Below are 23,398 nucleotides of genomic sequence, written 5' to 3'. Positions count from 1 at the left end.
AACACGTGCAGCCACTAGCCAACATTCATTTACTGTCCAACTTCAAAAACTCACAGAACCAACTTTTCATCTTCCTCGTTTATTCATTCAACTGCCATTTTCTGGAACAACCTTCCTTCGTACATATTCCCTGAAAATTACAGTCTACAGAAGTTCAAGTCCAATATCAACAAATATCCTCTTTCATCTTCTCAATCGCCAACCGAAGAACGGTACTATAGGTTCTAATACCTCTCGTGTTTGGGGTTTATATATAAAAAAAAAAAAAAAAAAATTTCAATCCAATAAGCAAACAGTCTTGACCAGTAAAGTACTCAAAGCTTTGCACGGGCTAAAAAAAAAAAAAAAAAAAACCCCATTAAGTGACTGTATGCTTGTTATTGTTATTTTGGTTTTTAGGAGCATTAGCAACTAAGGCCATATTGCTCCGGGGATATGCTTTTGTCATTCCCTGACCTTTCCATATTTGGTGGTCACGGGCTCGAATCCCGGTCTAATCAAGAAGCGCCTGCTACGCAGTGACTGTATGCAAAACTGTACTCACCTAAATTATGAAACAAAGATATTTTTTATACAGCATTATGTTCAGTCCATTCTGGTTATTTGGGACACATCGGGACTAGTGCATTTTGGCCCGATTAAGTGGCTACCCCAATTATCCGAAGTTTCACGTAAATAGTTAAAAATACAAAGTACCCCCCCCCCCCTTTTTTACAATTTTACTTTTTTTACGTTTGTGAATTGAATTTTAATTCTATTAAACAGTGATTCCAATTAGAGAAAACAGAAGGAATATTATCCACAGGCTATAAAAGCAAAGTATATTAAGCACAAATTTACCCTTTATTACCTTACCAATTAAATGATACATGAAAATCGGAAGACTATACGTGATAATCGGAATAATTAATACGTACTGTAATATGTACATACGAACTAGTTGACATTTATTGGTGGGGGAGGGAGGGGGGTTAAAATTTAAAACAGTAAAAAGATAAGCAATCAATAACAAAGAACACGGCACAAACAAATTGCAAGTAACACAATACGTGCAAGTGAGAACAGAGTAACGAGTTACAAAGCTTTAAAAATAGGAATGAAGAGAAGATCTGAAAATTAATTTTTTTATATGATTGAAGATTTCATGGAAGTGTAAACAAATTTCACCATAATAACCTACAGAATTCCAGCTGTCGGTATTATCGCAAATTCAGTAAAATCGAGTTTACTGTCTGTTTATGATAGATTTCACTAACAGAAAATCCCAATAAACAGGTGACTGCTAATGGTTTTTGTTTTATGGATGTGACCTCCAGAATTTCGACCGAACCACGTGGTACCGTCGGAGACAATCGTAGGGTAATCTCCAGTGCTGCGGTCTCCTGCCCAGATTAAACTTCATGCTGTCCCAATTAAACGAAGTAAACCCTGGCTATTTTCTCAATTGGATTCTGTTTTTTAAGATTTGCCCCAAATAAACGGCTGCCCCGATTAACTGGTGGCCCAAATAACCAGAATCCACCATATACGGTAAAACCTCAAATATGGAATCCAGAATACTACAAAATATGTTTGTGAAGGGGAGTGGGGAGGAAATCCCGGTATCACAATTACTTTGCAAGTCCCCTCAATTAACAGTGTTACATATGTAGCTCCTTGAAGCAGCATGTTTCCTGATGTTGATCAAACTCTACAATATATGAATGGTGTTGTGAATGCTGATACTTTGAAGAATTCAGTTTTGTGTAAAACATAAAAGTCCATTTAATATCTATACTAGTAAACATTTTGTTTTAAAAACAGCAAACAATATAGCGGTGATGTAAAGTAAAATTATAAAGCATGTATTGAGTGTAATTTATTTATTTGATAGAACTGAATTGGTGTAGTTTTTTTAATTTCTGCTATAGTTTCATGATATTTTGGACTACTGTCTTTTCAGAAAAGCATTTGTAAAGTATTGGAATTCTTAACCTTGTTGTACTTGTAATGTACTGTAGTGTGAATCTTGTTCCCACTACAGTACATTACAAGATGCTTTCAAAAAAAAAAAAAATATATATATATATATATATATATATATATATATATATTTCCAAATAATTAAAAAACTTAACAGAAATTTCTTAAAATAATTCTAAACAAATTCCATCAACAATAAAAATACACCTGAAATACATGCATTGCAGTTTAAATATCATCATCATTCTTATCGCTATTTAATCCACTGTATGGCATATGGGTGTTTATTCCCCAATTTTCAAAACTAAAGAACTAAAATGGTCTTGGGCAGGATACATAGCTAGAAGACATGATGACAGATGGACTAAGAAAATAAAAGAATGGTACCCAAGAAGACCTGGAAGACAATGATGGAAATGGACAGATGAAATTCACAAGTTCGTGGGTAGTAAGTGGATGGCCATTGTACAAAACAGAAGGAACTGGAAAGTTGCTGGAGAGGCATTCCAGCAGTAGATTTAAAATGGGTGACGATGATGATGAATGTAGCAATTTTTAAATATTTATCATATTTCTTCTATTCCCACCGATTACCAAAACTATATGGACTCACTACAAAATATTGTTTTCATGTTAGTAGTTTTTTTTTTTTTTTTTAACAGAATTTCCTACAGAATCTGGATTTTTCAGTCCAAACTTCAAAAATAAACATTTCTCAGTGAGATTTTTTTCCTGTTAGTAAAGAATAACATAATCTTTGAGAATGTCTAACATCACATTCATATCTACACAACTCTCAAAACAACTGACAAGACAACGTAAGAAGAGTCATCCTTTTTTTCACAAAAACTGTCACATTGCAAGTTCACTGCTGCAGTAGTCATTTTTTAAAATTTTTATTTTTTTGGCAAAATCATTCCATTTTATTTCTTAATTTAAATTAATCTGGCACTCTTTCAATGGAATACCTTGTAAAGGATGAGCTGTTGCATAAATAAAAAAAAAAATTCTAAATTGTTGACATAAGCTCCCTCATTTTCTGCAGCAACAGGAAAGGAGAAGATTCAAGCAAAAATAAACAATAATCAGATACCACTACACAAAGAGAAATGATATATAAGGCTGGCTATAGCAAATTGCACTAATCAAATAGCTATAAAATTTCTCTCATACCTTGTCATAATTGTTTATATTATTGACAACTGAAAAACTGTTAGAAAATAGCTTCACTTTATATTATTGACAACTGAAAAAAGGTTAGAAAATAGCTTCACTTTTTATTTTCTGGCAGATACAAAAAAAGTCTGTTTCCTTGCTTCATTTAGCCATTATAATACTAATCAGAAACAGGGCAATTATTTTTGATTGGGTTCTTTGTTTCACATCAACAGCATATAAAGAGATGAAATTATTACCAAAAAATTTATTGTAGTTTCACCCGAAGCTAGTGTGCTGCTCAGCAGTTTAGGCCTTTCTTTCTTTGTTTCCGAATGCTCTAAATGCACTTTGGGATTGACTTGGTCCCCACATGGCTAATGCATGTGGGGACCAAATTAAAACAAGTTTTTATCAGCATAGATATTAATTCCCTCCCATCTTATGTCAAATTTCAGTTCTAGCTTTAGCAATCAAATAATTAGGACTTACTGCTCTCTGATTGCAACAATACAGTATTATAATAATAGTGTTTGAAGATGGACATAATGCAAGTTACACAAGGAGCACATTTGCTACTATGGCCATCCTGCTTTTCCTGCACAAGAGCTTACCAAGAAGTTTACATGATACAGTCCCAAAATAGATAACACCATTATAGTCAGGAAACTTTCACTTAGTTGTAAATTATTTGCATTTGATTAAGTAGAATCTGCCATTTGAACCACAATCAAGAACAAAAAATAAATCTTTAGATAATTAAGATAGCAACTCCTTTAAATGCTATGGAATTAGTCGATCTTAAAATCTCGTTGATATGGTAAAATTATGAAAGCTTTTTATACCAGATTATTTGCTTTAGCTCTTTAAATTAGGTAGAAGGCAATTAATCTATATGGTCTTATGAAAGCTCAACTTTTTACTGTTAACGAGCACTGGATTAGTAGGTTTTATATTATACATGGATATTATCTATATTATACATGTGCCTTAAATGCTAGAAATCAGAGAGCAGTGAGTCATAGTTGTTTACATTACTTTTTATGGGGAAAAAACTTAGTGCTCTATTTTCACAAGACCAATTAACAACACCAAGTTAGGGCAGCTGAATACAGAAACAACTAGAGATCCTGCTGCTGATTCCCCCCCCCCCCGTGGATTTTTAGAGCTGTTGACAGCAGCACTTATTCCAACTCCAATATTCTAATTAGGAGATGCTGATAACTAGTTTTTTTTTTTTTTTGCACATTATCTTAACTCACTACTGTGTGCAGATAATGATCTTCGATTTATAATATGTTAATTTAATAATTTTCATATGTTAACATTCATTCAAATATAAAATATTTTCAAAATATAATTTTTTTATGTATGCAATAAATTGTAAAAATTTTTTTATTAAAAACACTATGAATTCATAGGATTTTTAGATAATCCTTCAAACAGAATCATTCACAGCTAAAATATGACACCAGATTTCCTCTTCCTTCCATTAACAAAATATTTTTTAATCAGCATAATTTTTTACTCCATAAAAAATCTTCATTTCATCTCACAAAATATCCATTCCATGACTCTCAACACCCAGTATTTAGAACATTTATTTAAAATAAATGTTTTAAACACTATATATTATTTATTTATTATTATTATTATTTTTTGTTTTAAATACCATTTAGAACTTGAAACATACAATGTCTGATTAAAAAGTTCAAGCTTGACTTGAAATTGCGCTGTTGTTTTGACTTGGTACAACATGTTTACTGACTCATCTCGACAAAATAACAAGTCAGATATTTATCTACAGCCAGCGTGAATTAGCACGCATTGAATAAGTGTTTTGTTGCATTTTAAAATTATTTTACTGAGAAGCGAATTCACACCAAACTTTATTTCAAATTAGTAAAAATTTAAGACATATCAGAACGGCTTTTGGAGAAAGCTGTTTGTAACACTTCATGCCTTTTAGGTGGTTCACAGAGCTTAAAGAGAGTCACTTGTCCATCAAAGGTGATCCTTGCTCTAGCCACTCTTCAACTTCAAAAAAACCCCATGATTCAATTCCCTGTGTTCATGGTTTAATCAGAAAGAACTGACATTTAACTATCCACAAAGTTTCTAACAAAATGGTATTCCTTATGAGATATTCCAATCAATTTAAACAATGGGATTTGGGAATGTGACATGTTTCAGCCAAGTTTGTGCCTTGCATCCTCACTGATGATCACCAATAATGGGTATCATCCTCACTACTGATCACAGACAGCAGTGGACAAATCCTTGTATGTCAGCATGCTGTTTCTGACACATTTTGTTTTTTCCACCAATAACAAACAAAGCTTGTCTCACCACTTCGAAGAATCCACCATATTCACAGTCCACTCCCTTCCCAAAGCCCCCATTCAAGGGGACTTTGGGGAGAACTGTGCAGCAAATGAGGAAATTATTCTGAAGTCAGCACAATGGGCCTGGTACAATTCTATAGGAAGTCTCAGAAGAATGTTTCCAGAAGCAATAGGATGATCAGTGTAGAGCACACTCATCTGAATAGCTGTAAACACTTCATGCCATATAAAGAGGGAATTCGATTACATAAAAATATTTTTATACTGAAGAGAGATTACTTACCTTACTTAACTTGGGAATACTGTTTTCGCTGGAACACCTCATTAATTTTTCAGCTTTTTTAATTATTACCTCATCCTAGAAATACAATTATATCAAAATTTCAAAAAAAAAAAAAAATACAAATAGAACATCCAAAAACCAAACCAGCAGGTGACTGCTGGTTTCTTGATAATAAATCTAAATAAGCATAATTTGTCAAATTAAATGTCAAAATCCAAATATGTGTATGCATACAGAAAACGTTGGTAGTTTTCTCACCTAATGTGACTTATTGTTTATTAACTATATTTTATTTCTGCTTATTCTTTTATCCCCTTTGGCTGCTGATTAACACTTGACAATGGAAAGCCCACATTTTGATATTCCATGCACAATGAAATTGCCAAGCAATTACTGTGCTGTTGATTGCAATTTGTCATAGACTATGTACTGCTCATATTTTTATTTATAAAAATATCCTACCCATATGAATAAAAGTTAGTCATGCAGAGAAATTGGCAAAGAGCAGATGACAGACATCAAACATGTTCTCCAATCACTTCTGCTTTGGTATTTCCAGTTAAATTCATATAGCTAATCACAATATTAAATACATTATGAAAATATAGAGTAATGAAATTTTATTTATACAGAAAAGTGCATTTTATTTTCCTCTAAGTATAAAAATACCCAGAGGAAGGTTTATTAATTCCTGTGCTATGTCTTTGGGTGTTGAAGAGCTGCATGGGACTGGGCTTTGAATGCAGTATTAATTTATTTTGAAATAAATCTGGTAACTGTGGTTTGCTTTACCACTATGCACTTAATGTATGGGTGAGAAAGTTTGATTTTTAACAGTTAGAAAAGTTTCTATTCTCAGTTCACAAGATTTGTTTACTTGTGATATAAGTTGAAAGTTATGAATGCACTTAATCATTCATATGTCAAACGGAGAAGCAAGCTACAGAATGAATTTTTGGATGCTTTAAGTTAAATATAATCATAGCCAGTCCAACAATTTTTGGTACTTGTGTATGTGTTGGGGAGGAGGTTGATAATCTTCAAAATGTCCAGTTTGAACAGTTTAAAAATAAGCTTATGAATTTCATCCGAATCACTATTGTTATCTCTGTAAATCCTTGTGGTCTCATCCATAATGGGTGTTGTCACCGGTTAAGTGGATAATTATTTCTTGACTGGTAAAAACATTTTGAAACAGGCAAAACAATTTACAGTTCCATGATATGAAATCAACTGTAAAATATTTATATACCAGGGTTGTTTTGATAAGTTTTTGGCCTGGTATCTAATGTTAACTCTACAATGGGGGTTCAAAAAAGATTTGTATTCACCCAGAAATAGTTGTGATAAAAGGTTGAAACAAACATTGTATTATACTTTTTCAGTAACATCACCAGACAAATTTACATATTTTTGCCACCTCTCAATACACTTCTGCAGGCCAGTTTTGTAAAAATCCTCTGACTCTCTTTCGAACCATGACTTGACAGCAAAAATTGCCTCATCATCATCAGCAGGTGCAAGATTAGGGGGAATAAGCGGGATGCAGCATGTGAGGAATGTGCAAGGACATTATTGTGGAACAGGCAAACACACCTTTTGACAGCTTTCCCCGTCTTTTTTTTTTTTTTTTTTTTTTTTATAGCAGCATCTAGTTTTATGAGGATGAACCAATACATTGCTGTCACAGTTCAGTCCTTTTGAAGGTAATCTGTTAGTATTAAACCATGCTGATCCCAAAAAACTGACAGCATCATCTTGCCAGCACTTGGTATCTTTGCCTTTTTTGGGGGAGGGTGATTCTGCATGCTTCCATTGTTATGAAATTTGTTTAGTTTTGGGATCATTATGAAGCATCCAAGTTTCATCCATGGTTACTAGCCATGAAAAAAAAACTTGCTTTTCCTAGCACAACAATATTTCACGTGCACATTGTAGCCATTCCTTCTTCTTCTGGTAAGGGATCAGAAGGCTGGAAACCCATCTAGCAGACACTTTACTCATATGCAACTGTTGATGGATAGTTTTCCACAAACCCTACACTAATTTGGAGCTCTACAGCTAGTTCTTTGATACTAATATGGCAATTTTCCAGGATGAATGCCTCAATTTTTACAACAGTCTCTTCTGTTACAAGCAGTCACTGGGTATCTTGGGATTTATTCATCATGCACTGAGGTTCTCCCCAATTTGAACTGTTTATATCAATGTGCAACAACACTAACCTGGGCAGTCTTCTCCATAAACAGCAACTATTTCTTTGTGGATTGTTGTATGTTTTCCCCTTGCAAAAGAGGTACAGAATCACTGATCTGTATTCCATTTTATCCATTGTGACACTTCTGTTTATTCAGTGCTGCAAAGGGGAAAAAAAAAAAAAAATGAATTGTCAGATCGAAACCAAATTTGTGTGGTTGCTATAGACATTTCAAGGTATGAAACAAAAAAAATTCATCTTTCTATCAACTACTTCTGGGTAAATACAAATCTTTTGTGAACCCCCTCTACTATTTTTCAGTGTAAATCAATGACAGATTAAGTGTAACAGATTAAAAAAAAAGTATGCAGCTGCTGCCACCTTGTCCCTTTGAAAGTAGCCTACCATTATTATCCCTTCTGAATCCCAAAAGACAGATATCATGGCTTTATCTACCGATTGATCACCATTCTTCCATTGTTTTGGCTCTGGCTGATAATGAGGAAACTGTTTCATCCATAGTTACATATTTGGCCAAAAATTTTCAGAAGCAAAAAGTTGCCTTGAAGTTTGAAGGAAAGACATTTTTGATCAGCTGTCAAAAGGCAGGGCCCACTGTATAAAGACTTTTGTCATACCTAATTAATTTTATAGAATGTGTTTGCACCCATTTAACTGAGATGCCTTTAGCTTCTATAGTGGTAAAACTACCCTTCTCTGTGGTGGTGGACCTGGCAGTATGGTAGATTTGCTGCTGCACCTCTACTGTTTCTCTAACAGTTACTCACAAATAGTCCATCATAATGTCATGAATTTTACTGATGTTCTCTACAGTTGTTGATGATGGATATCAACTGCATTCTTCATCTCCAATGGTGATTCTGTAACATATAAAGATCAGATGAGGCAGATTCTCCTGATGTATTTACCATGTAAAACTAAACACTGGGTCAGCCATATTCTAAAGGATATTTATGTAAACCCTCTATTTGGTATGCTCAGTGTATTCTATACAACAACAAAAGTAAAACTTATAAATTTAAATATCTATTTAAATTATATCAGTGTGAATTTCACTATTCCTCTAGTATGATGCAACCAGGCCTTGCATAACATGAGTTCGATTAACATGTTTTTCGGTTACTGCTATTTGAAAAAATTATACCACTTTACACGATGCAAATTTCCATTACACAACCTTTTTTTTTTTATGTGATAGTTGAAAAAGATTTGAATCGCGTGCTAAGCTTACCACGCATCTGACGGACAATAAACAAATGTTTGCACACTGCTTGGGTCAGTGTGTTCCATCAACCGTCGGAAGAAGATGTGTTATTTGTCTCCTGCTAAAAAAGTTACTTGCAGAACTGCATTTAAAAATTCTAATTTTTTAAATGAGCCAGACGAAAATGTTACTACGAAGGAGATAACGGTAAAAGAACTAGATGAAATTTTTCGTATTGCAGAGAACCTCAAACAAGAGGTTTGAGGTGCTCTGTGATATTTATTTCGCCAGGGCCCAGAGAGGATTGTTGTTGGCAATTGGAAATTGATTGATGAAAAAAAGAAAGCCAACACTGTTCAAATATTTCCATAACAAATTGTTTCTGCATTGTGTATTTTATGCCAGAGCTTCCCAAACTTTCTCAGTTCACGGCACTCTAGTGTCTCAGCAATTTTTTTACGGCGCCCCTGGGCCAAAAGAAATACCTAACAGTTCCATTTATTAAGTAGTTAGCTCCAAACAACTTAATAAGTAATGTTGAAACTGTGAACTACCTCAAGCTAGTAATTTGCACAGTGTCCGACAGGTGTAGAGTATCGCTGCGTTTCCCTCGAAAATTTAAAATATTCTGCGGCGCACAGTTTGGAACCACGGTTTTATGCAATAAACATTTAATTCCATAATTATTTTCATTATCTTTTACATGGTATACAGTTAAAAGGTTATTTTTAAAATTCTTTATGGACATTCCTGAAGGTCAAGGACCAATTATAATTTTTCTTATTGATTATTATATTCGATTGATGCATTTCTGTTTTGTGTGATGCACTCACAGGATGAATTAATCGTGTTAATTGAGGTCAGCCTGTATAATTTTTAGATCTCCATCATTAATTATTTGTTTATTTGGTAAAGTTTAGCCATAAAGAAATTCTTTACAATATCATATACATCAAAAACACATGTTATAGAGTTTCAGTTCCCCTTCCTTTCCCCCTCCCACTGCCCTGATTTTTGGCTGCCAGTCATTATTTATTTATTTATTTATTTTTTTTATGAAAGCCCCAAACACGAAAGGTATCAAAACCTATAGTACTTAGTACCGTGCATGGGTTGAAGGAGAAGTATGGGGGGAGGGGGATGCCGGAAACTTTGAAGTAGAGACTAAACATGGGTTTCACCACTTCAAGCCTCCAATAAGCAAAGTGGTGGTATTTCACCGGTTGATGAAAGTCATCTACCACCTACTAAACAAAACTGTTGCTAATGATGTGTTTCTATCTTATATAATATGATACCAGAACTAAGAATAAATTTTAGTTTCCCATTTTAAATAATTCCTTACCTTTCTTTGCAAAAAAAAAAAAAAAACCCCTCATGAATGAGGTAAACTCTATCGTGATGCACACCCACTAGATGGTTAAGAGTGCAGTTTTCTCTGATTGAAGAAAAAAAAAATAAAAAAACCCATTAAAGTCAGAGACTTGAAGGAAATGATATATAAAGGGCATTTTACAGAAGTGTTCCATATTTTCCAAGTGAAACAGAAATAAAGTTCAAAATTAAATTTCTGGTACTCTTGAGGAACCAATTTTCACGATTACAAAAAGTCACCCCAATTTCGCTGAAGTGGGGAGGTTTTTGGGAAGGTTTAGTGAAGTTTTGATTTTTCAACTGAAATCATTTTTGAAATCATCTGGGAAAGAAATTAACTGATAGATGATTCCAGACTAATGAAAATTCAAAACTGTCAAAATTTTCACTGGCTACATATAACTGAATATGTACCTGCTCCCTGATGAGTGAAGTATGATTAAAACACAAATTATGAATGGTTAAAGCAATTGCCTGTGATCCAGAAAAGTCTTAAAAACTAAACCACAAACAGCATATTTGCTGATATGCTGTTTGTGGTTAGGAGTTTGTGTAGAAATTGCAAGGTTCTCCTATATTTGCAGTGGCTAACAGCTGCATTATCTCAAGCCTACTGACAAGTAAAGCTCTTGGAGTTTATGACACATGCCCAGTAATTTTGAGGGAGGTGGTGAGGTTAATTATGAGAGCATCATTGGACTCAGGAAAGATTCCTCTAGCCACTTGTCAATGGAAGGTGGCAAGATAAATTAGCATCATGCTAATTTATAGATGAAATTCTATCATGTATATAAAACTGCTTGAAATAATACAACTTAAATATAATTATGGAGATACTGGGAGAAAAAAACTCTGTGCATACTATTTTCTGTTTATTATTATTCCAATTCAAAATTCAATTAAAGCGAAGTGTTCTCCCCCCCCCCCAAATGATTTTATATCTTCAGCCATGGGAAGACAGAGAATTCTTTATCATGGTCCTGAGATCAATTAACAACCTTCCAAGTTTTGTGGCAGAGCACATTGTCTCGTTGATAGAGTTGTCTGGATACACTGCCATTGTGAAGGAGTGTACTTTATTGGCAACAATAGAAAGGTAGGCATTTCCATCAAGCCACTGATTAACAGTGATCAGAAAACCCTGGGCATGCCATGAAAATAGTCCTCAACCAATAACACCACCACCTCCAGTGCATCCAGATGCCATGACCCCATGTTGCTCTCTCCAAATGTGGATATGCCTATTGGCATGACAGAATTGGAAATGGGATTCATCAGACTAAGCAACATATTTCCACATGTTGGTGGTCCAGTGTTGGTGCTAATGTGTCCACACAAGGTGCAGTTTCTTGCATTTCACAGTGTGCATGGATAGTTGTAGCAGCTATCAACTGCAATGGCTATCCACCTGCACGAGCTAGTCTGGGGCATAGTCAATATGGATATTGGTCTTACTATTTCTACATTGTACTGGGTGGTTAGCTCAGCCACTGTGCTGCATTGCTGCTGTTGAGCCAGTCGCAGTAGAGGGTGACACCACAGAACAGAACTTATTTTTTATTATTTTTTGGTAGTTGTTGCATCGGCTTCTGTGGCCATAATGCACCTCCCAAGGTTTTTGCAGTACTTTGATCCAAGCCCGAGGCGGGATTCGAACTGCGACCTTTGGGTTGCCAGGAGGTACTTTACCCACCCGGCTAACAGAACTTAACCATGCTGTCAAGATACTGGCATCTGTATGTCTGTCTCGCACAATCAAAGTAAGATCTCAACATCAACCCATTCTTTTTCGCAGACACTCAAAAACTCATTGCTACATATGCCAATAATCTTATATCAGCCTTTCCTGACTTAAAGCCTTTTCCAGCACCATAGACCAATCACCAATCCATTCCTACACAAAAGGTACATGTGCATGCACACACACCCAACCAACCAACCAAAACATTTTAGTAAATACAGACCATTTTCATTCACATGGTTGAAGTTGTGCATTTCTCAATAGCCTAATTGATACATTTGTGGAAAGAATCTTTCTCATTACAACCTTTGGTTTGGAATCAGCAATTTTTTTTGTTATATGCAGAAAATGGTTTTCATATATTTAACATGTTATTAATGATATATTTACTAAATTTAAATCAAAATATCACCTGAAGCCAAGGATGATTTAATGCACTTTCAAGAGTGAGTCTCTTTTCTGCTTCAAAGGTTAGAAGTTGCTTCATTAGATCAATAGCTAAGAAAAAAGCAAAAAACAGGATGGGCAACCATCATATATAAGGTAATTCACAAAATAATAAGAATAATAAATAAAAAAAATAAACAGTTCAAAAAAATAATATAAAAATAAAACTGGCATTGATTATTATTGGGACACACACAAATAGATAATTTCTGAAATTTTCCTATGGACCCTACAAGCAACTAATAGAGCAAGCTTATCTGCAAAAAGATCTAAACCCCCCAAACACTTCCTAATTCATTTTACAATTATATGTAGTCTCAATTCTAATCTCAACGATGTCGATTTCCACTTGCAGTCTGCCAAACCCCATGTACTTTTTCTGACAGAATCTGTTATCGGTTGATTCAACTACTGCTCATCTCAGATGCCCAAATTATTCGCTATATGATTCCTTTCGCCTCAAAGGTGGTACTTGTGCATATGTCCGTTCTGATATTCCCTGTCAGAGACTTGGTAATTTGGAATCTCCTCTCTTCGATCTTCTCTGGCTTAAAATCTCTGTACCTCATTGTGTCAAATTCATCTGTTGTCTCTACCGTTCTCCCAACTCCACTAATCACTTGGAGCTCTTCGATTCCTCTCTTTGCAACTTGACTCTCTCCAGTCCAACTTTCCTAACAGTGAGATAATTTTCCTTGGTGATTTTAATGTTCACAACTTCAGGTGGCTTCTGTTTTCTAGTCACACCGACCCAGCTGGTCGAGATGCTGAGTCTTTTGCAATTACTAATGACCTTGCACACATTGTTCTTCATTTAACTACAAGAATACCGGACAATCCTAATCATACAGCCAACACGCTTGATCTTTTTCTCACAAACAACCCTTCTAAGTACACGGTCGAAGTGAGAGGTCCTCTAGGCACTTCAGATCACAACTTGGTGATTGTCTCTTCTCCAATGTAGCCTTTATCTCATGGCTATTCCCAACCTTGTGTTGTTTGGCATTACAAGAATGCAAAATGGGATGACCTGCAAGATTTCTTTTCTTCTTTTCCTTGGTCGGATTACTGTTTCAAAACTTCTGATGTTAATGTTTGCTCAGATCGTGTCAGTGAAACTATTCTTGCAGGAATGGAATCCTTTATCCCACACTCCTCTTTAAAATCTCGTCCTTTATCTAAACCTTGGTTTTCCAATAAATGTGCTAAGGCTGTTCACAAGAGAAGAATGTTGCATATCGTAATTGGCTTGTTTCTAATTCTTCAGCTTCATTTTCTGCCTACACCAAAGCTCGCAACAATTGTAAAGCAGTTATTAATCAGTCCAAACTAGGGTTTGAACAAGCTAAGAGTAGAAAACTTGCTTCTTGCCCTATTGGTAGCCGAGCATTCTCGTCTCTGAGCTATTGACCACAATTTTTGCCCATCTCTGCTCCCACCTCTGTCCAAACCAGATGGTTCTGTTGTCACTTCAGCCAAGGATAAAGCTGACCTGCAACATCCCATTTTTCTTCCAACTTATGTATTAATGATCTTGGTAAAACACCTCCCTCCATTCCCAATATACTCCATTCAATGCCTGCTGTGGTCTTCCGTCAAAAGGATGTCAGAAGGATTTTGACAAATCTTGATGCTAAGAAAGTTCCAGATTCCAATGGTATTTCTCCACTTGTTCTCAAAATCTGTGCTCCTGAACTTACACCTATTCTTTGCTGCCTTTTTTCATTATTCCAAAGGTGTTTTTTCCTTCTGCTTGGAAATTTGCTCATATCCAGCCAGTTCCTAAAAAGGGTGACAAATTCCTCCCATCCAATTATCGTCCCATTGCAATTACTTCTTTTTTCTAAAGTAATGGAGAAATTAATTAATTGCCAACTCTTAAACTACCCAAAAACCTATCTGATCAACGATCGCCAATATGGATTCCGTCAGTGTCAATCCACTGGTGATATTCTGGCTTATGTTACCCATTTATGGATAAATTCAATGGAAAAGTTCATTGAAACACATATAGTTGCTCTTGATATCTCAAGGGCTTTCGATTGTGTTTGGCATAAAGGTCTTCTAAACAAACTTTCATCTTATGGTTTGCCATCTGTTTTTTGTAATTGGTTATCCAGTTTTCTCTCCGATCGCTCACTGAGGGTGAAGGTAGATGGCTCTCTGTCTTCTAACCTCTCCAATAATGCCGGTGACCCCAAGGTTCAGTTCTTTCTGCCACTCTTTTCCACATGTATATTAATGACCTTCTTCCATTGACTGGAAATCGTATCCATAGTTTTGCTGATGATACCACATTGCATTCCACTTTCCATTTTGAGAAACCTTGCCCAGCTCAATCAGCTTCAACTTCTTAAAAATATGCTACCAATTCCTTAAATGCAGATCTTCAGATAATTCTCCAGTGGGGCAAAGACAACTTAGTTGATTTCAATCCTTCTAAAATTCAGTCTTGTCTTATATCTCGCAAAAAGGATTCTTCTGCTCCTATGCTTATCTTTGGTTACACTCTGATTTCCAGGCAAAATGATATATCTCTTTTGGGGATTACCCTGACTTCTAATCTCTCTTGGCACAAGTACATTACAAATATTGCTTCCTCTGCATCTAAAAAACTTGGTTTTCTCTTTTGCTCTCGGCGTTACTTTTCTTCCAAACAGCTGTTCACTGTGTACAAATTGCAAATCTGCCCTACCATGGAATATTGTTCCCACATTTGGGGTGATGCCCCCAAAACCTCTCTCAGGCTTCTTGATTCCATTCAGAAGAGGGCAGTTAGGTTAATTAATAACTCTCTCTCTCTCTCTCTCTCTCTCTCTCTCTCTCTCTCTCCCTCCCTCCCTCCCTCCGTCTCATAGACATACTGTTTCTGCTGCATGCCTCTTCTACAGATATTTCCATGGGCACTGTTTTTCTGAATTGGCTTCTATAATTGCTGCTCTCTCTTTCAAAACAGTCCGAACACATGCAGCCAGCAGCCAACATCCATTTACTTTCCAACATCAAACTCACAGAACCAACTTTTCAATCTTCCTCGTTTATTCATTCAACTGCCATTTTCTGGAACAACCTTCCTTCGTACGTATTTCCTGAAAATTACTGGAACAGAAGTTTTACTTCTGCTCCAGGAAAATTAATGGAGTCACTGGTTAAATAAGCACTGCAGGATCATCTAGACAAGACTTCAGTTATAGCTCGGACACAGCATGGTTTTGTTAAGGGGAAGTCTTGCCTGACCAATTTGATTGGATACCATGATGCAATCACAAAAGAACTGGATGCAGGGAATAACTTTGATATTATATACTTGGATCTTAGAAAGACTTTTGATACTGTTGCACATGGCAGACTGCTGCTATGGATAAAGGGGTGGTTGAGGGGGAGAAGACAGATTATTATTTGTTATTTGGTTTTTAGGAGCATTAGCAACTAAGGCCATATTGCTCCGGGATATGCGGTGGTCATTCCCTGACCTTTCCGCATCCTCCGTATTTGATGGTGACGGGCTCAAACCCCGGTCTAATCAAGAAACGTGTGCTATGCACTGCTGCTCCTTCCCACCTGACTACGGAGGGGGAGAAGACAGAGAGTGGTAATCAATGGACGCTGCGCATCGTGGACTAATGTTATTAGTGTATTCCATCAGGGTTCAGTGTTGGATCCATTATTGTTTTCTGTATTTATAAATAATATTGATGATGGTATATCAAGCTTAATGTCCAAGTTTGCAGACGATACAAAGGTTGGCAGGGTTGTTCAGGACGCTACCGACACTATGCTGCTGCAACAGGATCTGGAAATGTTGAGCAGATGGGCTGAGAGGTGGCAAATGAAGTTCTCTGAGCAATGCAGACGGGCTGCAAGAGTAGCTCATGGTGTCTTATCAATGATATACAGGAAGTTTTCTAGCAGGGATAAGGAGGTGATTATTCCCTTGTATAAGGCAATGGTCAGGCCACACCTTGAGTACTGTATACAGGTCTGGAGGCCTCATTTCAAGAAGGATGTAGAGCTGCTGGAACGAGTACATAGAAGGGCAACAAGGTTAGTGACTGGAACAAAGGGTTGCTCTTATGAAGAAAGGCTTAAGTTTTGCAAATTACAGTGTCTGGAGACTAGGCACCGGCGAGGTGATCTGATAGAGGTGATAGCTCAAACCATGAATGGTTTGAGCATGCTCAATGCTGATGGGATTCTGCCTCTTTCTCAGAATAATCACCTGAGAGGGCATAAATTCAAATTGAGGAAAGACAGATGTAGGATAGATGTGCGGAAATTTGCCTTTAGCCAGCAGGTAGTTGGTTGGCGGAACAGACTTCCATCCCTTGTTGTGGAAGTTGATAACCTAAATAAATTTAAGACTCAGCTGGACAGGTATTTCGAAAGAATGGAGGGGTGAAGTGAAAGTTTTTTTTTTTTTTTTTTTTTTCCTGGCTGATGCTGCATGAGCTTGCTTTCTTGCATCATATGCCTTTACTAATGCTAATGTTTTTGAAAATACAGCAAATTATTGTTTGAAGCCTATTCAACTGATGACTACCTCTAGTGGGGTTTTTCAAGTTTTGCTAAGAGACTACTTTTGTTTCACTGTTTTGTCAGTGACATGGGGGCAACCCAGATTCTTCACACAGCTGTGATTTACCCCAAAGTTCACACCAGCAGCACACTTTACTGCATAAACTTCCACAATGGAAAGAAGCCACTGCTACCATTTAGATGATCAACCAAACATCTTAGCTTCTGTATATTCCAATAATTCAGGATAGACAAAAAATTTTCATGTAATTAATGTCTTGGTGTTCAATCACTTGACACTCCATATGACTTTAAGGAATACAGAAATACTTGAAGTATTAGAATACAAAGAGAATATATATATATATAGTAAGTGCCGGTTATAGTGATCATTTAACATAGAGAATACAGCTGAACCAGTGAAAGCAGTAGCTAAAATAAATTTTAATATGGTAAATAGGAGCTTTCAGGATAGCATATCCCTTCATCAGCTAGGTACATACACACATGGAAATGCAAACATAACATAAAATGTTAGGAATGGAATAAACTAAAATAAACAGTGTGTTCAGATAACTGAAAGAGCGTGAACGTAATTTGAGGCAAGAGCCACATTCACCTCACCCTCGACACGCCTCTGGTTGGTACCCAGCATGTAGTAGTAGTAGTAGTAGTAGTAGTAGTAGTGGTGGTGGTGGTGGTGGTGGCATGTGATGCAAGAAAGCAAGTGTATGAGCTTATGCAGCATCAGTCAAAAAAAAAATTTTACAAAAACAATTCCCTGTAAATGTTTGCCCAGTTCCTCCTTAAGTTTATTTAACCTATCAACTTCCACAATGACAGATGGAAGTTTGTTCCAGCAATTAACCGCCCGCTGGCTAAAGGCATATTTCTGCACATCTATTCTATATCTGTCCTTCCTCAATTTGAATTTATGCCACCTTAGATTTGTAAACAGAACAAGTGGAAGGATCCCATCAGAATTCAGCAGATTCAACCCTTTATACAACTCAATCAGATTACCTCGCAGGTGCCTAGTCTCCAGCCGCTGCAATTTGCAGAACTTAAGCCTCTCTTGGTAAGAGGATCCCTTCATTCCCCTCACCAATCTTGTTGTCCTTCTCTGTACACACTCAAGCAAATGTACATCGTTCCTAAAATGAGGCCTCCAGACCTGTACGCAGTACTTAAGGCGTGGCTTGACCATTGCATTATACAGAGGGACAATCACCTCCTTTTCCCTGCTAGTAAAATTCCTGTATATCATTGACAAAACCCCATGACCTGCCCTGGCAGCCTGTCTGCATTGCTCAGAAAACTTCATATCTGACTACACAATTACTCCCAGTTTTTTTCATTTTCTACCACCTTAAGTGTAGTACCACAGAGTTGGTACGTTTCTCTGGAGTTACTTCTGCCCATATGCAGTACTTTGCATTTGTCAATGTTAAAATTCAGTTGCCACTTCTCAGCCCATCTGCCCAAATTTTCTAGATCCTGTTGCAGTAGCACACTGCCATTACTGTCATTTACAATCCTGCCAACCTTTGTTTCATCTGAAAACTTTGACACTAAGCCTGATATACCTTCATCAATATCATTGATAAATATACAAAACAACAGTGGACCCAACACCGAACCCTGTGGGACTCCACTAATGCAATTAGTCCACGAAGAGCAGCGCCCATTCATTACCACCCTCTTGTCTTCTCCCACTCAACCATCCTTTTATCCATTGTGGCAACTTACCCTTAACACCATTCTGCTCCAATTTGTACAGTAGCCTTCCATGTGCAACAGTGTCAAAAGCGTTCCTGAAATCCAAGTATATGACAACAAAATTATTTTTTACATCCAGTTCCTTTGTAACCACATCATAATATCCAATCAAATTTGTCAGACAAGACTTTCTCTTAACAAACCCATGCTGTGTTTGAATTATTGCTGCAGTCTTGTCTAGATGATCCTGCAATGCATCTTTAACCAGTGACTCCATTATTTTACCCAGAACAGAAGTTAAACTAATTGGCCTGTAATTACTCATATTTTCCTTCGATCCCCCTTTGTGAATTGACGATACATTTGCACATCTCCAGTCCTTGGGGTCCTCCCCTGAATCCAGGGATGCTCTCATAATTATGGCTAAGGGTTTGCTTACTTCCTTTGCCGCCTCCTTTAATATAACTGGATAGATTCCATCCACCCCAGGTGCCTTTCTTATGTTTAACTTCAACAATTTCTCCTCCACTTTGTTCTTAGTTATTACAAAATCATTAAGCACCCTGGTTCAATTTGATAACCTTCTGGCATTTTCAAACCTTAATAACTGCTCATGTGTGAATGTATGTGCAAAATACTCATTCAGCTTGTTTGCTATCTGAGCAGGATCACCAACAGTCGAACCATCAATATCAAGTGGACCAATCAGATTCATCCCCTTCCTTTTAGAGTTTATATACGTAAAGAAATCCTTACTATTTTTTTTAGCATCTTTTGCCAAAGATTTCTCATAATCTGCCTATGCCTGCCTAACCTCCTTTGTGACTTGATTACAGACTAGCTTATATCTGCCATAGGCTTCTGAGTCGCTTGATAATTTATATGCATCCTATGCATTTTTCTTCTCTGTCACGAGTCTCATTAGTTCATTTGACAACCATTTAGGCCTAAACCTTGAAAAGTATTTCTTAATAGGTATAAAACTTTTAGTAGCTTCCACGATTAATTCCTTGAATGCTTCCCACTTAGAATTTGCTGTTGGTAACATCATCAGTTGATCCCACTGTACAGAATTTAAAAACTGTCTGAGACCACTGTAGTCACCTTTACGGAAGCAAAAACTCTTTCCTTTACCCCTGATTGTAATTATATCTTTAAGTAAAACCCACATCAGTACACTGATCACTGCCACCTTGTGGTTCCTTTATCTGCAAATTCTTGGTACACAAATGATCACTGCTGATAACCAGATCAAGAGTATTACCTACCCTCTCTGGTTGCCTCTCAAACATGCTGCTGCAGAAAACAATCATCCAATAAATCCACAAAAGTCTTACTAGTGTGCGAGTGAACAAACCACAAGTTCCAATCAATATCTGGGAAGTTAAAATCCCCCATTATAAGACATTCTGATTTACTAGCCCACTCTATTTCTCCATACAATTGTTCCTTGTATTCATTCGAGTCATTAGGCCTATAACACACTCCTACTCTTATTTTTGCTTTCGCAGTGTTTATGTCACACCAAACTGACTCAACTGACTCATCTATATCAACTGGATGCACTTCTTTTGATTTTATGTTTTTCTTAATTAACAGTACAACACCTCCTCCTTTCCTATCCTTTCTGTACACACTGTACTCCCCAAATTGCAATTCTGCATTCCTAATATCTGTGTGACACCACGTCTCTGATATCCCAACAATATCAGTCTTTGATGTCTTGACCAACATTTCAAATTCTTATTCTTAGTTACCCTAACACATCCCATATACCCACCTGTTTCACGATGACTGCCATAAACTCCTAGCACCCCTTGCTCCAGGCCGCTGCTTATTCTAATAGAAGTAGTGCAAGAATCACCTTCACCTCTGCCTGCGGTTACTTTTAACCTTTTAGTCTCTGAATTCCCCCCCCCCCACAAGCTAACAGTTTTTCGACCTACCTAACACTGCCTCGATAGCATCAGCAAATATTCTTGCACCCTTTCTATTTAAGTGTATCCCATCCCTGTAGAAGCAGTCTCTCCTGTTAACAAGCACAGACTAGGTTGAAAAAAATTTTACCCCTTGAGCCTTGCACATTCCCTCCAGAGCCAAATTGATTGACAAGGCTCTCATCATGTATTCCCTCCTATCGTTTTTCTGGGCAGAATTGCAGACTCTTTCAAATTTAAACCTAACTCACGACTTTTTTTGCAACTTTGACCTGTACTTGGTAAGTAAATCTGCAGATCTCCTACTCTTAATGTCATTGGTGCCAACGTGTACGATATCACCCTTTGTGCCCTTAAAAGATATATGTTTCACAACAACAACTTTTGCCCCTGGCAGGCATACCCTGGTCCTATTCCATCTATCCTTTATGCACAATATATTCCCCGTCTCCCTGACAAAAAAGAGTCATCAAAAATAACTAGTTCCTTTGGGACCAGCACATTCTGCCTTGGAGATTGCCACTGTTTTGCCTGATGCATAATAGTGAGCTCTGGCATTGAGTTGGGCAGCTGAGAGCTTGACGGGCACCTCATATTAATTTCTTCAAGGGCATCTACCCTACACCTCAAGCTCTCATAGACGCCCATTAGAATGCTGAGTTGACGCCTAATTTCTAGACACTCTCTGCACCTGGCACACACAAAGACATCCTCCTTGGCTAGATCATGTTCTGTTCCAGAGAGTTTGACAAACATTTCACAAGTTGCAAATTTTTTTAGGATATGATGCATTGGAGAATTGTCCCCCTCAGTTCTCCCCTGAGTCACAGCACTCCTGCCACTTTGTGCCCTTTGCTTTCCTGCTCTAGTCTGGGGCATGATATTTTAAATTAATAAGATCAATAAATTTAATTAAATAATTGACAATATTGCACTATCTAATAGAATCCTAAATGCAGTGATGCATATTACGCTATATATTTTTACGTTAGTGCTACCTAGTTACCACAATTAAAAATTTGAATTCCCTACCACTCTATACAAAAACAATGGCTGCAAGATTCGAACGAAACAACGGTTTTATGTATATTAAGTAGTAATCTACAAAAACTCTTATCTAAATTAAAAATAAAAATAACCAGCGTAACTAGAACTATAAGGCTACTTATAAAGTACAATATAAAATAACAATTAGGTAAATAAAATAGCAAACACATCACTTTTTCAGAGCCTGTAATTCACAGCTGTAATTTTAAAGAATCAGCGCCCTCTATGGAATGGAATAAACTAAAATAAACAGTGAGTGTTCAGATAACTGAAAGAGTGTGAATGTAATCTGAGGCAAGAGCCTCTTTCACCTCACCCTCGGCATGGCTCTGGTTGGTATATGGGCTGACTGCCAGCATTTGTCATGCTTTAATACTACAGACTCCAAAATTGGGTGTAGTCTTGTACCTCTATTGCAGTTTAAAACGTTGTGACAGTTAGATATGTTTAGGGACTCTAACCACAGGCAGTGATAGTAGTGATGAGATTGGTCAATCACCTCTCTGTCGGGGCTGGGATTGAGGTCATGTTGAGTTGACCAGAAATGTTCTGCAATTGCAAAGTGTGCAGAGTCACCTAGGCAGATGGACCTATCATGTTCTGTGATGCGGTCGTGGAGATGTTTGGAGCTCTCCCCCAACACAGCAGCTGGCACAACTGTGACAAGTGATCTAGTATACAATACTGCTGCGTAAAAGAGGGGCGATAGGTGTTTTCACCCTTGAGACCAGAGATTGCAAACCTCTACCAGGAAGTAGCAAGCACTTTACGTAGTACTTGCACAAGATCCTAGAAATGTGGTCTAAAGTGCCCAGGTAATATGGGATATAAGCGGTAGATAGCGTCTTGCTGTCATGAAGGGGTGAGAGCCTCGGGCGAGCTGCAAGTTCTTGCACCTGTCCAAGACAGGGGCAGAATAGCCACAGTTGGTGAGGTCAGCTTTTACCTTACAAACCTTGGTGCGTCTAGCTTTCTCTGAGCTGGAATGACTCCAAGCTCAAGACAGTACTGTGCATGCAATGCTGTTCAGGTGGCAAGGGGCATGTGCTGACCTGTAGTTCGTGAATTGACCGCAGCACATAGGTTTCTGGTATGTAACTGAGGTTTCTAAATGTGAGCCCACATGCCTCGCTAAGACATCCAGAAAAGAAAGGGTCTTGTTCAATTTCAATTCTAACATGAATTGGACGAAAGGGGATAGGGAGTTGAGGTATTGTAATATCTGTGCATCCGAACCCCGGGAGATGATGAAGATATCATCTACATACCTGCACCAGATGGTGATTGGGACTGGTGGGTTCAGGAATATGTGCTCCTCCAACTCCTCCATCGCAATGTTGGCAACAACATTTATTTTAGCTACTGCTTTCACTGCTTCAGCTGTATTCTTTATGTTCAGTTATGGAATTGAGTGCCACAGACCCATTCAAATTTATAGGAGAATTCCCATT

At 37.2% G+C, this 23,398-nt stretch overlaps 1 protein-coding gene across 1 annotated transcript in view; it reads right to left on the bottom strand.

Annotated features, from left to right (window-relative positions):
• Nucleotides 1-23,398, bottom strand: part of lok (ovarian-specific serine/threonine-protein kinase loki) — a 270,142-nt gene that overhangs the window by 12,842 nt on the left and 233,902 nt on the right. Inside the window, exons 14-15 of the mRNA XM_090373619.1 lie at nt 12,695-12,780; nt 5,746-5,820 (exon numbers count right to left, since the gene is read on the bottom strand). Of these exons, the coding sequence (XP_090229745.1) occupies nt 5,746-5,820; nt 12,695-12,780 (161 nt within the window). The remainder of the gene's footprint in view (nt 1-5,745; nt 5,821-12,694; nt 12,781-23,398) is intronic.

The sequence above is a fragment of the Mastigoproctus giganteus genome, chromosome 5, assembly GCF_048544385.1.
Source record: "Mastigoproctus giganteus isolate SK-2022 chromosome 5, ASM4854438v1, whole genome shotgun sequence".
NCBI lineage: Eukaryota > Metazoa > Arthropoda > Arachnida > Uropygi > Thelyphonidae > Mastigoproctus > Mastigoproctus giganteus.
This window is presented reverse-complemented; position numbering and strand designations above follow the sequence as displayed.